The sequence below is a fragment of the Erythrolamprus reginae genome, chromosome 2, assembly GCF_031021105.1.
Source record: "Erythrolamprus reginae isolate rEryReg1 chromosome 2, rEryReg1.hap1, whole genome shotgun sequence".
NCBI classification, from domain to species: domain Eukaryota; kingdom Metazoa; phylum Chordata; class Lepidosauria; order Squamata; family Dipsadidae; genus Erythrolamprus; species Erythrolamprus reginae.
The window spans coordinates 210,217,855-210,230,936 of NC_091951.1; the positions used below are offsets into that span (position 1 = coordinate 210,217,855).

Here is a 13,082-nt window from a genome sequence, read left to right on the forward strand (position 1 = left end):
TTCCTTCTTCCCCGACATCCCACCTTTAAAATGAAGCGGAAGGGAAGAAGGAAAACCATCCCGAACCTCCAATCTGCACTTTTGAACCCGAAAGGGCCGAACAGCCTCTTCCTCTCCTCTCCAGGGCAGATACGCTGGCTGGCTGACAAAGGAGGCCCTTGAAGCTGGCTTTTCCCCAGGTGAAGCCTCACTCCGTCCCGGTACTGTAATTCCAACCGCTCTGCTCCCGCCCAAGGATCGGCAGGAGTTGCGGAGGGGAGCCGCCTGCAGTTGGCCAGGCGGCTGAGGGGACCCGGGGTTTTCTAGGGAAAGGCTGGCTGGAGCAGCCCACGCAGACCTCTTGCGACCGGAACGCGGCTGGCACAGTCGGCCCTCCTTCCTCAGCCGCTCGCTCGGCTTCGGAGGGAAGGCCCGGCCGGAGCCTTCCGTGCCCCACTTTGACATACGAAGCTGCCGCGGGGTCCTCGAGGGAAAACGGCCCAGAACCGGGCGACAATTCAACCCGACAGCAAAAGCATTGCTTGGCTGCCTTTCTTCCAAGCTAGAGCCTGTCTGGATCTCGAAACTGCCTTCTTTGCCCTAGTAGCCCACGCGCACCTCTTAGCTCGCTCTGTAATAACAACCGCGGTTTCAGGGCCTTCGAAGGAGCAGATATATATATTTTTCCTCCTGAGTTCTCCAGTTTCTTCCGAACTTCTGTTCGGAGACGGGAAGAATGGCGGGCACATTCCATCCTGGATCGCCACCAGACAAGCTGTCCTCGAAATTTAGGAAAGGGGTGCAGGGGAACCCGAGGAGGGCTGGGCGTCTGCCCGTCCCTTGGAATGTCGCAGAGAAGCGCGAGTGACTTTCAGCACAACTGACTGGCATCCTATTCGCTACACTGATGCATATGGGGTGGCATTTTGATGCCCAGTGAAAATCAATAACTTAAATCAGGCTAGCACTTCAAGCTTCTGCAGGCGATGCCATGTTCTCCCCCCCCCCCTTTTAAAAATGCGTCCGTTAGCCTACCTCACCGTCCCCCACCCCGCAATCCCGCTAGCTCAGAATTCCCCACCAAGGGAAAAGGTGGGCGGTGTGTGTATGTGTGTGCGAGTGTGCGTGGGGAGAGATCCTGGCTAGAAGGCATGCTTCGTCTTTGGAGATTATTAATATCGGCTTCAAAGGAATCTAAAACTTGCTAGCAAGCGGGAAGAGTTTCTGAATGCTCTCTCTCTCTGTGTCTGTGTGTGTGCGTGCGTGCATGGGCGGGAGGGGGATGAGTGGGAGGGAGCTCAAAGGCTGAACATTTTTTTTTCAAGGCAAAAGTGTTCTCCGTTCCAAACTTTGTCTAAACTTTCACTTTCAGAGCTCCAAGGCGGGGTTACAGACCAGCATGGAGTAGAGGCGCCGCGAGAAGGAGCCGCCGCAGCAGCCCGAGTTATGCAGCTGCTCGCCTTGTGAACACAATCCCGCAAAAGCAAAGTCCAAAAGTAACCATGTACTCCCCGTACTGCCTGACCCAGGTAACAACTTGCTGAGCTCGGCGGTGGCCTGGTGGGGGAGGGCGGGGGCGGCGGGCGCGGGGAGGGCTGAGCGCGCCTTTCCTGCGGGCTTGCTCCCTTGCGGGACAGGCTCGAAATTCTTTTGTTGTTTCTGTTTTGCTTCGCTTTTTATCTCTCCCTTTCCCCCTCCCTCTCTCCTCCCCCCCCCGCATTTTTCTTTTGCCTTCTGAGTGCGCTCGCCCGTTGATTTGTCCTGTGTTGTTGCTGCTGCCGTTGCTGCCAGTCTTGCATCCGCCGCTGGTTTGAGGGTTATTTCTGTCGCCTTGCGTGGTTTTGCTGGGGAAGAAAGAATTCCTCGCGTCTTTTCCCTCTGCGGAGAGCAGGGAGAGTGGGGGAAGTTGGGGGGGGGGGGTAAGAGAGGGAGAGAGAGAGAGAGAAAGAGAGGAAAGAGAGAAGTGGCATCTTTCCAAGTTCTTTGTTATATTCACTGCACACGGGTTTAGGAGATCAGAAAATGGCGCTTCCCCCAAATTTATTTTAAAAAAATTAACGGCGGGGTGAGGGGGGTGGGGTGGGGATGAAGAAGCGATAGTAGAAAACTAGGCTGAGCTATCGGTGGCGCGGATGAGACTGTGGCTGGAGAGTTGGGGGGTGGGTGGGAGAAATAAAGCCGAGGTTGTTGCGTTGAGGGGGAGATGGGTGGGAGTATTTTGACGGGCTGGCAAAGTTTCTAAAGTTCAGGAACAGTTTTAACGTTCGCTTCTTTCCACTCTTGCAGAACTGAAGTTGCAGATCACTGGTTGTCCTGGGTGGGCAACCGCGTCTTTTGGGAAAAGGAAATGGATTAAGGAAAGGAGGGGGGCACTTTGCGCCGGGAGGGGATTCCAGCCAAAGGCGGTGCGCCCTCCGGGATAATATTTTTTGGCGAGGTTGGTTTTAGCTTCAGTCTTTTAAAGCGGTTCTCTCCCCTTTTCTGCCTCTCTTCCCCAAAGCCTGTCTGAAGAAAGTTAGATACTTTTCATAATAAACATTTCCCCTCTATTTTAAAATAATGGCTTCTTTTCATCCCAGCTTCTTTCCACCACCTTCAAAGGACAGCCTCAGGTGGACAACGGAGTTTCTTTTTTTGCATACAGGTTTGGTACGTTAAAAAAAAATTGGCGCCTTTTCAGGTCTAAAGTAGGAGCAGCCAGACACTCCATTTGGGGGGACCCTCTCTGGTTTTGGCCCTGCGTGGCCTCGGGCCTGGCGGCGGGGTAGGATTTCTGCCTTTCTACACAGACAAAAAAAAAGTGGATTCGAGGCAACCAAATAGTCTAACCTTCCGCCGAGGTCAGAGTTCCCGCAGGGACTTGCAGAGCGCTGTGGAGTTCTCCACATTTGGGAGAGGGTGAGGAGATAGGGTGCCTATGGCGAGAAATAAATCTCTGTCGAACATTGTTAGAATTCGGATATAAAGGTGGTGCTTTCTGGAGCCAACACATTTACTGGTTGGGATGCACTAAGACACAGTCTGAAGGGAAGATTTGTGGGGGGAAGGGAAGAGTTCAAACTATAAAGAAACCGTCAAATATCTCCGAAGATTTTAGAGTAGCCTCTCCATTTCCATTCTCCAACGTCCCTGGAATCGGACCGGAGCATCCGAGTATGACGCTGCTTGGCGACCAGTTGGCCCAATTTTTGTGACCACCTTTCCCCCGTCAGCCGGCGCGGCCTGCCTTCCACAATTCCTCTTTTCTGTCGGCAACTCTCGGACTTAACGGGGCTGTTTCCTGGGCTTCCTCTCCGTGGGGATTTTGGCAGATAGTGGATAGGTGGTGGGGCGCGGGAGGAGGCAGGCGGCGAGACGCGTCGGGGGCCACAGAGCCTCTTTGCGCGCAACGCGCCTGGTTCCTCGAAAGGCGAAAGAAAAAAAGGCCGGCAACGCAGAGGTTGTCTCCCGAGTGGGCGCATGCATACACACACACACACACACACACACACACACACACACACACACACACACACACCGCAGCCTCTCTCTAGTTTCACCAGCAACTGCAGGCAATTCACACATACATTTGCCCCCTTTAACATTAAAATTAACCCACCCACCCCAGCGCCTCAAACTGTCTCTCAAAATACCGCCTGCTTATGAGGAAGGTATTAATGAGGGTAAATGGAGCAAGAAGGAGGTGCGCCGGAGGGCGAGGTTGAAGCGTTAGGGCAGTTGAAAGAACCGGTGCCCCCTTAGCCCGTCCAAGGTGCGGACCTCGGCGCAGCTGTGTGCCGCGCGCAAGCTGCTGTGCTTGCGCGAGCTTTTCGCGGCGGAGGGTGGGCAAAGGAGTTCCTCCCGTCTTCCCAGGGGAACCAAGACCCGGAGCCGTGTGGATTGGGTGGCGGTCGCTCCGAAAGTTCACTTTTCCCTCTGCTGATTTTGGGATCGATTTGAGGAGGGCGGCTGGCAATCTCTCTTGCACAGGGAGAAGGAAAAGTCAGTCGGATGAGCGAGGAAAAATAGTGTCTTACTCTTACTGAAGAGTGAAATGCAGGAGAATTATCAGTTTTGAAAAGTGGAGCAGTTATTCTACCAGTAAAGTTTCTTGTGGTTTTAGCAGCGGTTGGCGTTTGTTTTTATAAGTATCTCTGTCCCTGGCATCAGTTGTACTACAGATGGAGTAATAGTTTGTAAAATTTTGTAAGCCTGAAATTTGACGGACTGGTTGTCAGGGTTTGTGGTCTGCCAACGTTCTTTGTTCATAATACACATATTTGAGTATATATAATACATTTCCCATATTTCTATGTACACGCATATAACATACACAGATGAATGAAGACCATATATACTTCCCTGTAGTGGTGACTTGAAATGCAAAAATAGTGTACTGTTTTATACTTATACTTATTTAAATAAACATTTTATGTTTACCCTTTCAATTATAGAATATTTAATAGTAATGCAGATTTTATTTGCTTTAGTCAGATATTTCTAATGGAAGATCTATTAAAAGTAAAAACACTTTTTGGTGTTTTTCTGATGGATTTTTATTATTGTTAGCTGCCTAAATTCAGCTATATACACTGAATACTTGATTGTTAAATCAAACAAATACATCTAAAGATAAAGGTACATAAAAATTCCACGTGAATTAGTATGTGAATAAAAAATACTATTTTATAGCAATAAAATATAGTCAAATAAGTTGGTATTTAAAAAGCTTGCAATATAGGAAATGAGTTAAAAGTTTATAGTTGTCGTTACAGATTACTTTTTAAGTTAAAAAAATTACCTCTGCTGATAGATACAATCCTGAGCATCTAACTTGATAGTAAGATGGCGTATTCAAAAATTTCATTTCTAAACCTCAGCTTGGTGTCCTTTATCAATTTGAGGTGGGTTTTTTTAAACGTATCCATTTTTGAGGATTTTTATTTTTTAATAAGTTATTATTACCTTATTAAATACTTTCTTCTATTTGGCATACTCAGATTTAGAAACAATTTAGATATAGTGTTTAAACACATAAAAGTCTTACATGGGGAAAAACAATATTATAGGAAGAAAGGTCTGAAAATCAATCACAGATTAAAACCTATTATCTAATAGTTCTCAATTTAAGGGAAGATACATATTTTTGTAGTAGACTTAGTCTTTATTGTGCTACTTTATAAAGATGGTCAACATCAATCCATCTTTTGCTTGTGTGTCTAGTTGATGGTAGATAAGAAATGCCTGCATATAGCCTGCAAAGCCAGTGCTTATGGTAGGTTTCAGGGAGTGTTTTTGGAAACCTTATGTGGCTTGGTGTTCAATTCTTTGTTTTGTCCTGCCTTTGGGTTGATGCCAAAGTAGAGTCTAGTTTCATTCCTGCTTCTGAGAAGGAAAACCTTGTGCTTTTGCAAAGAGTTGCCTTTTATTTGTATCTGATGAATTGAACAAACCTGGCTTCATCTGTGGCAAATGCCCTAAGTAGATAACAGAAACATCTCTTCACTCTTTGAACTAAATTATTTTGTTGTTGCTACTATAGGCCTGGTACTTTGTTTCTGTAGCTTGGATTTGTGATTGCTATCCAAATTGCTTCTCCTCTTCTCCATCCTCCTATTTAGTGTTCTATCAGTTTACAGGTCTCCAATCACAACAAGTTAATATTAAACTTGATTCTTTCTTCTCAGATTAAGTATAACTCTATCTTATACTCAACAGGATCTGATTCTAATTCTGTTAAACTTTGGTTCTACAGTCTTGACTTGCCCTAGTGTCTTGGGCAACCAGTCTTATGTAGTGGTATTACATGCTAGGAACCACTTCTTGAAGTGGCCGTCCTTGTGGAAATGGTTCATTTATTCTGCGGTAAAATTCTGGACTCTTTCATTGTACTTTGTAAATTAAACTTGATCTCTTTTGTATTCTTTTAATAAGACTGTGGTCTATTAAGGAAAAATAGTTGAAATTTTAGTTCTGCATGTGTATCAGATTGCTAGGAACATCAAAGTAGGTTGTAGAGATAGGATCAACCATGGTGTGCGTGTGTGTGCGTGCGCGTGTGTGTAGAGCAAGAATTTTACGGTTGGTGTATATTTAGCAAAGGAATGTGAATGGGCAGGTACTGGGCCTAAATATTGTGCTTTTTAAAAACATCCACAATTATAATATGTATTCTCTTGTTTTCATTAAAAAAATAACACCCTTCAGGATCACCATTTTTAAAATCAAAATGAGTAGGCTGATAAGATATATATCACACATCCTTGCTTATGTTATGTTGCCTGTTGACCATGAAACCTTTTCTCTATAACTACAACCTGCATAGATATAACACTGGCTTATGCAAATACTTGTTGAGTATTGTAGTGGCAGAGTACTTGGCAACATGTTTACAGTTTGCAGGGTTAGCCCCAAATCAGGGCCACTTAAAGCAGTTGCTGTAGACAGCCTGAGAGAGATGCACAGCTGATCTTCAAAACCTGCTTGCAGTTAATATTATGGCACATCTTTCTGATGGTATTTCAAGGTTTTGGCAATCTTAAGTATCATACAAGCTTATCTCACTACAGTATTGTAGAACTATCTGGATGATTGCCGGTCCACAAATATTTCATACTTATGATAAAGGGTTTCAGAAATAATACTGAGAAATTTTCAGCTAGTTTTGCTGAAATACAAGTTCCTATATTTTATTTTATGTATGCATTCCAATTTTTTATGCAGACATCAACACATTAAAAATAAGGCACATGTTGGTTGTGTATATCGGTAGTGTAAGAAACACACAATGTTATCCATGAATAACTGAAGCGCATAAGAAATATTTGCAAAATACAGAATCAGATGGAAAGTTATATGCTTCAATCATAATTACCTTTTGTATACATATTCTTTGAATTATATTTTATACATTTATGCTGCAATTTTGTATCCATATTCCAAAATAAGCCCACTGAATTTTTGAGTACATGTATAAAATTGTAGTAATAATCATATTTGTAGTCTGCTTAATTTAAGTCCTTAGAAATCAAGTATATGTTTCCATACAAAATATATTGAAAAGTGTTCCAAATCAAACACGTAAAGCTAGCATATACTGGCATTTGCTCATCACTATCTCTGTAGTCACTTAAAAACTAACATGCAGTAAAATTAACTCCCATCTTCCTCCCTCTCCCTCTCTCCCCCCCTCTCTTTTTCTCTCTCTCTCTCCCTGCTTCCCCAACTTTTAAAGTTTTAGGGGGTAAAGACAGGATTTGTTTGCCAGCAAGGGACTTCAACACCGAAAACAAATGAATTAATATTCTCCAGCTGATTACTTTCCATGGTTCTTATTCAAGAGACAGCGTGCAATATAAAAGTTTAAAAAATTTTAAATATAAAAGTTTAAAAATTTTAAAATATAAAAGTTTAAAAATTTTAAAATATAAAAATTTAAAAATTTTAAAATATAAAAGTTTAAAAATTTTAAAATATAAAAGTTTAAAAATTTTAAAATATAAAAGTTTAAAAATTTTAAAATATAAAAGTTTAAAAAATTTAAAATATAAAAGTTTAAAAAATTTAAAATATAAAAGTTTAAAAAATTTAAAATATAAAAGTTTAAAAAATTTAAAATATAAAAGTTTAAAAATTTTAAAATATAAAAGTTTAAACATTTTAAAATATAAAAGTTTAAACATTTTAAAATATAAAAGTTTAAACATTTTAAGACAGGCTTTATGGCCTGTTCATTTCTCAGGCTATCTGTAGTTGAGTATTAGAAAGCCTTCATTAGGCTGTTATAGAAAATATTGAAATATATAGATCTTAAATTCCTGAAAATGCAGTTGTTGCTTTACTTTTGAAACTGCTGGATAGATTCTGGGTGATTTTATTCGCTTTTTATTTCTTGTATCTGGAAACTGTGCTTGAAAGAGCTCTAAACGATCACTTTCAAAATGCTTTTTACAGTTTAAGGCCATGAAATGTCCTGGTGGAGCCTGATCAAATGTAGAAAATGGTTCTATTGTAATCTGAAATGGAAATGTTTTCCTTTGCCCCAATTCCTTGGATGCTTTACATGTTTTAGAATAATTTTTATGCTGTTTTAGTAACCTATGCATTTTAGTGATTTGTGTAACTTCTCACAGATAAGGTTTTGAATAGCTAGCTAGCTAGATTCAATTTTTTTAGATGGATGGATAGATAGATTCAATTTAAAAAAAAATTTATGTTGTGGCTTACAAAGATTTTTCCCTTAGGGAACATTGAAAGAATCAATATGCACACAAATATAAAGCAAAACAGAACAATGCACTAAGGCCTAAGCAGTAAAGAGTCTGAAATTAGGGAGCCTATAAATAAACATTTATACAGTGTTGAGACGAGCATTCAGGTGAGTTTACAAACAATTCATTAAGATATTTATAAACGTTCACAGTTTGGGGATATCAATAGATAGTTAATTGTAAACTGTAAACAGCTTATTTTATTTCAATGATCAACCAAGACTTCATAATTTTTACATTTTCATTTTTCTATAAAAATGAATAATTTTTAGATTTTCATTCATAGATTTTCATTTTTGTATAATAAATTTTAGTAACTTCAAAGGAATGTTTTTACACATTTTTTTTTGTTTACATGTCTACCTGCATTGTTACATATGTTTGGACTTTCAATCTGTATTTTCACTATCAAAACTTAGCACCTGAAGTTTTAGAGGAACGAGTTACATCTTTTGGGGTATACATAGCTAATACATCAGAGTGCAGTTAACATTGCAGTGTACATGGTTCACGAACAATGTACATAATTGTGCAATTTTTGGAAAATATGAAATATGTATGAATACTCAGTAATATATGTTTACAGTAGTTTGGGCCTTTATGACACAAACCAGGTTTGATGCAGGCTGTGAGAGAAAAGCAAATGTGAATGTCCAAAGAACCAGCGCTTTCTGGCTGTGTAGTTCCAATGTTGCCCATGACTCTTCTTGCACATACTACAATAAAGCTAACTTGCTATACAAGTTAGCTTTAAAATTTTTAAATTGTGTACACAATTTTAAACATGTTCAAGGTTTTAGTAGAATACCTTTAGATGAAGTAAGAGATGTTTACACAAAAAGCATCCATGCACACTTAATATGCCCATGAAGTGAAAATTTATAGTGGCATTTTCTCTTATTTTTAAGTAGCTATACCTAAACAAATTATGTACGTATTGTGCACGATAGGGTTCTTGTCTACTGCAGCCTTCTAAATGTAGGATAAAAGAGTCTGCGCCTAAACATAGAAAAACTGTTCATCCTTGTAGTTCTTTTACATCCCTGTACATTTACAGAAATTAACAGAGTGACAGAGTTGGAAGGGACCTTAGAGGTCTTCCAACCCCCTGCACAAGCATGAGACTCTGAACCATTCTGGAAAAATGGCTGTACAATCCCTTCTTTAAAATCTCCCGTGGTAGAGTACTCACAACTTCTAAAGGCAAGCTGTTCCACTACTTTTTTTTCACTATTAAGACATTTCTCCTTAGTTCTAGGTTTGTTCTTTTCTTGATTAGTTTCCATCTATTGCTTCTTGTCCTGTCTTCTGGTGCTTTTCTTCCAGTCATCTATGTATAAACTCTGAATACCATATATGTATGGTATATGCTTGCTGAACACACTTTTTATTGTAAAGTATTGTATTGTATTGCCTTTTCTATCATGGTTTGTTGCAGGCCTGGTGCAATAAGGAACTTTAATATGCATTTTAATGGATGGATCCTGTTTTTTAGAGTAGCTTCCAGAGAATTGGTATTGGCTCTGGCCAGCAGAATGCTACTCCATATGCCTAAAACCTATGGATGGAGACTTGTTTACTCGAGCTCTGCTTCTCCAAATAACTCATTTATGCAGCATGAGGTCATATTCCCAAGTGTTTAGCAAATATAGCGAGAAGCTTTCTGCTTATCCCAGCCCCAAGTAATCTTCATTAAATCCACATCCTGTCAATTTGTTTAACTAACAATTTCTTGTATTGTTGTCTTGACATTCCATGTTACTATTATTCTCATACATTTCTTGTGTTTATTTTCTTTTTTCCCAACCTTTATCCAAATTTGTTTGGTCATCTTCAAGTAGGTAGTTTCTTGATTGTCTCATGTTTTGGAGTCTCACAGCGATGGGGGAAGAAGTAGAGTGGCTTGCTCTCTTTCCATTCTTCTGTCTAAATTGTACCATACTGATGTTTGCCAAGAGAAAATGTGACTGGATACATTGTGGAAGGAGGAAACCATTCTTAAGTCTGCAGTCTTCATCCATTATGCATTACTTTTCCATATGCTGCCATCATGAGTGGGACGATGAACCCTCCCGTTTAAGGAGCTTCCGCCTCAATACCAAGACAAGATATAAATCAGGGCCTTGAAAGAGAGTGTAGCTCCAAAATTCCTAATCCCTGTTTTACATTATTGTATTAGACAACTTTTGATACAACAAAATACACAGAGCTCCTTCCTGACTCACAGTGAAAAAGTTCAGGGCCCAAAATTAACAGCATCGCATTTGTACACATGGGCTGAGGTATGTCTAATCTTGATCTTTGGATAACTGGGGAAAAGAGATCTCTAGGATTTTAACTGATTTATTTCAGCTATCTGGGAGTTTGGGATGGATTTAATCTGGGATAAAGAAAGGGGCTAATTGTTTATTACAGCCAAATAATCCCTTGTATCTCCTGATTTAATTCTTTAGATCCTCAAAGTGTGCCACTGTATGTGTCTGTGCATCCATATATTACAGAGCATTTCATGTGGCTTAGAGTCTCTTAGGCAAGCTGGCCAGAAAAAGAAAGTGGGGAGGGAGAAGGTTAATAAAAACCTAATAACTTTAGAGAACACAATAGTACACTTTTAAAATTAAATCAGCACTGAGCACCTTGAAAAACCATAATTTCTGAAAAGCAATATTTTTATCTATAGCTTGCTAATTTTGACCAAAACTCATATTTAAAGTTTTCTGTTTTCTAGCATCAGTGTTTACCAATGATTACATATGTTCAAGTCGACTTTTTTTCTTGACATGCCATGTTTTTTCTTGACTCAGCTTATTGGTTCATCCATCTTAAAGTTTACTATAGACTTTTACTAATCTGGGGTTCTCTGAATGTCTTGAACCATGAACCCCACCAGTAGCTGTAGTGCCAGTGCTTCTTCTGCAATGCAATAGACAGGATGCAGTGAAGGACAAGGTTTTAGTTGCATTAGGCAGCATATGGTACCGCCTTCTCTAGGCCACCATGCCAATAGGATGTTGGTTATTGCAGTAGCTTCTGCCTGATTATTGCTGATGCTCATTGGGAAGACTGGGCTGTCTAGATTCTAATCCATTCAAGGAGTTGGGGAAGATTGGTCTTTACTGAAAAAAATCCGCTATTCCCAGTCCGGCTTAGGTTCTGCAGCAATTTCAGGCAGAGCTTTTGGATGATCTAGTCTAGAGATGCCTGAGATTTAGAGGGTTTTATGTTGAGGACTTTTGTTAGTTGCTCACCAGTGGAAGAATCAATAGCCCTTTAGTATTTATTGGTTTTAGATTGGGCACAGACATGGTTCTCTTGTGCTGTAGTCACAGATAGCAGCAGAAAGTCACAGATAAGAATGGAGTGGTGGATGAACAAGATCCATGATGTTAAATCTTATTCTGGGGAATTTTTTTTTTGCCAACTCATATAGAGCAATGAAAATGCATGAGACATTGTCAAATTTTATTTCCTTTTCTAAAAATTCATTTTGCATCACTTTCTAATCATAATTTTTTCCCCCTCCAACACAAAGTTAAAAACAATACATAGTTTCGAACACAAAATCAAGCTTATTGCACCACTATTACAAAAGACTATCAGGATTCCACTTAGGAGACAAGATATTTCTGGCAAAATTCTATACTGTATATTCAAAGTGCACTTAGAATTATTAACCACTTAGATTTTTTTTAAAAAAAGACTAATTAAAGTAACTACAAACAGGAAACAAAAACAGTTAAAGGATTTATATTATGGCAATAGTGGAGACTTTCTTAATAAGATTACCTCAGGAGAAAATGGAATATTCCTTTCTTATTTTTTAACAGCGATCCACCCATCACCCCGACTTCAAACCTATTGCTTAGCAAATACTGTATTTAAAACCCCAAAGTGCACTAATAGCTGAAACTGGAAAGCTGTTGATAGCTATATATTTATAATCTGCTGCAGCGGCGGGTTGCACTTATCTGCAAACTGGTGTGCTGTGCACACAATCTCTTCATTCAGGCGGGCGTGTCCCTCATGCGATTTTACTTCCGCGCATGCACAGGAAGCAAAAACATGCTGAAATCTCATGAGTGGATACTCGTGGGTGCACAATTTTAGCAATCTTTTGCTTCTGTGCATGCACAGAGGGAAAAAATAGCTGAAATCTCATGTGCGTGAGTGTCCCCTCGTGAGATTTTGCTTCTGTGCATGCTCAGAAAGCAAAAAAGCTGAAAAGTTCAAGAAAAAAGACGGCACCGCCTGACAGACGGGCATCGGGATGGTCGCATGCAAATTGCGCAAACTGGCAGCCGCTACCTGTGCGGAGTTGCCTCCCGCACGGGTAGGAACCCACCACTGATCTGCTCCTAGCAGAATCTCTACTGGTTACATTTTTGCAAATCTCCTGAAACTTTGTAGATGTGCACTGTAATGTCTAATTTTGGTTAGAATAATCAGGTTTAATTCAATATATGACAAAATACTCAGAGTCCTTGGAGAGGGGTGGCCTACAAATCCAATTAATAAAATCAAAACAATAAAAATATGCAGAAAACATTCCCTATTTTATGGTGTAAAATAATAGGTAGGCATTTTCTGAGTCATTTTTCTTCCAAATATGGAAAGGATATATATTTGCACTCTGACAAATCTATATATTTAATCTCATCAGTGAAAGTACTTTAGAAATGCACGAAGTGATTAATACTAGAAAATATATTGAAATAATAGTCTTTCAAATAAAAGATTATGTATTTATTTAATTCATTACTTTGTTAATTGGCATGTACCTACTAAGTATCCATCTATATTTATGACTTCATAGAAAGTGTAGGTATATATATATATTTAATTTATTTATTTGAC

At 39.9% G+C, this 13,082-nt stretch overlaps 1 protein-coding gene across 11 annotated transcripts in view; it reads left to right on the forward strand.

Annotated features, from left to right (window-relative positions):
- NFIX (nuclear factor I X) overlaps positions 1–13,082 on the forward strand; it is a 293,988-nt gene that overhangs the window by 12,224 nt on the left and 268,682 nt on the right. For 10 of the 11 annotated variants that reach the window (XR_011558168.1, XR_011558167.1, XM_070741621.1 and 7 more), the window contains exon 1: positions 1,318–1,508. Coding sequence is in view for 9 of the 11 variants with exons in the window: in XM_070741621.1 (XP_070597722.1) it covers positions 1,482–1,508 (27 nt within the window). In the remaining 2 variants the exon portion in view is untranslated. Of the gene's footprint in view, positions 1–1,317; positions 1,509–13,082 lie in introns of those variants that run through there. The other variant, XM_070741617.1, reaches the window with a different exon arrangement.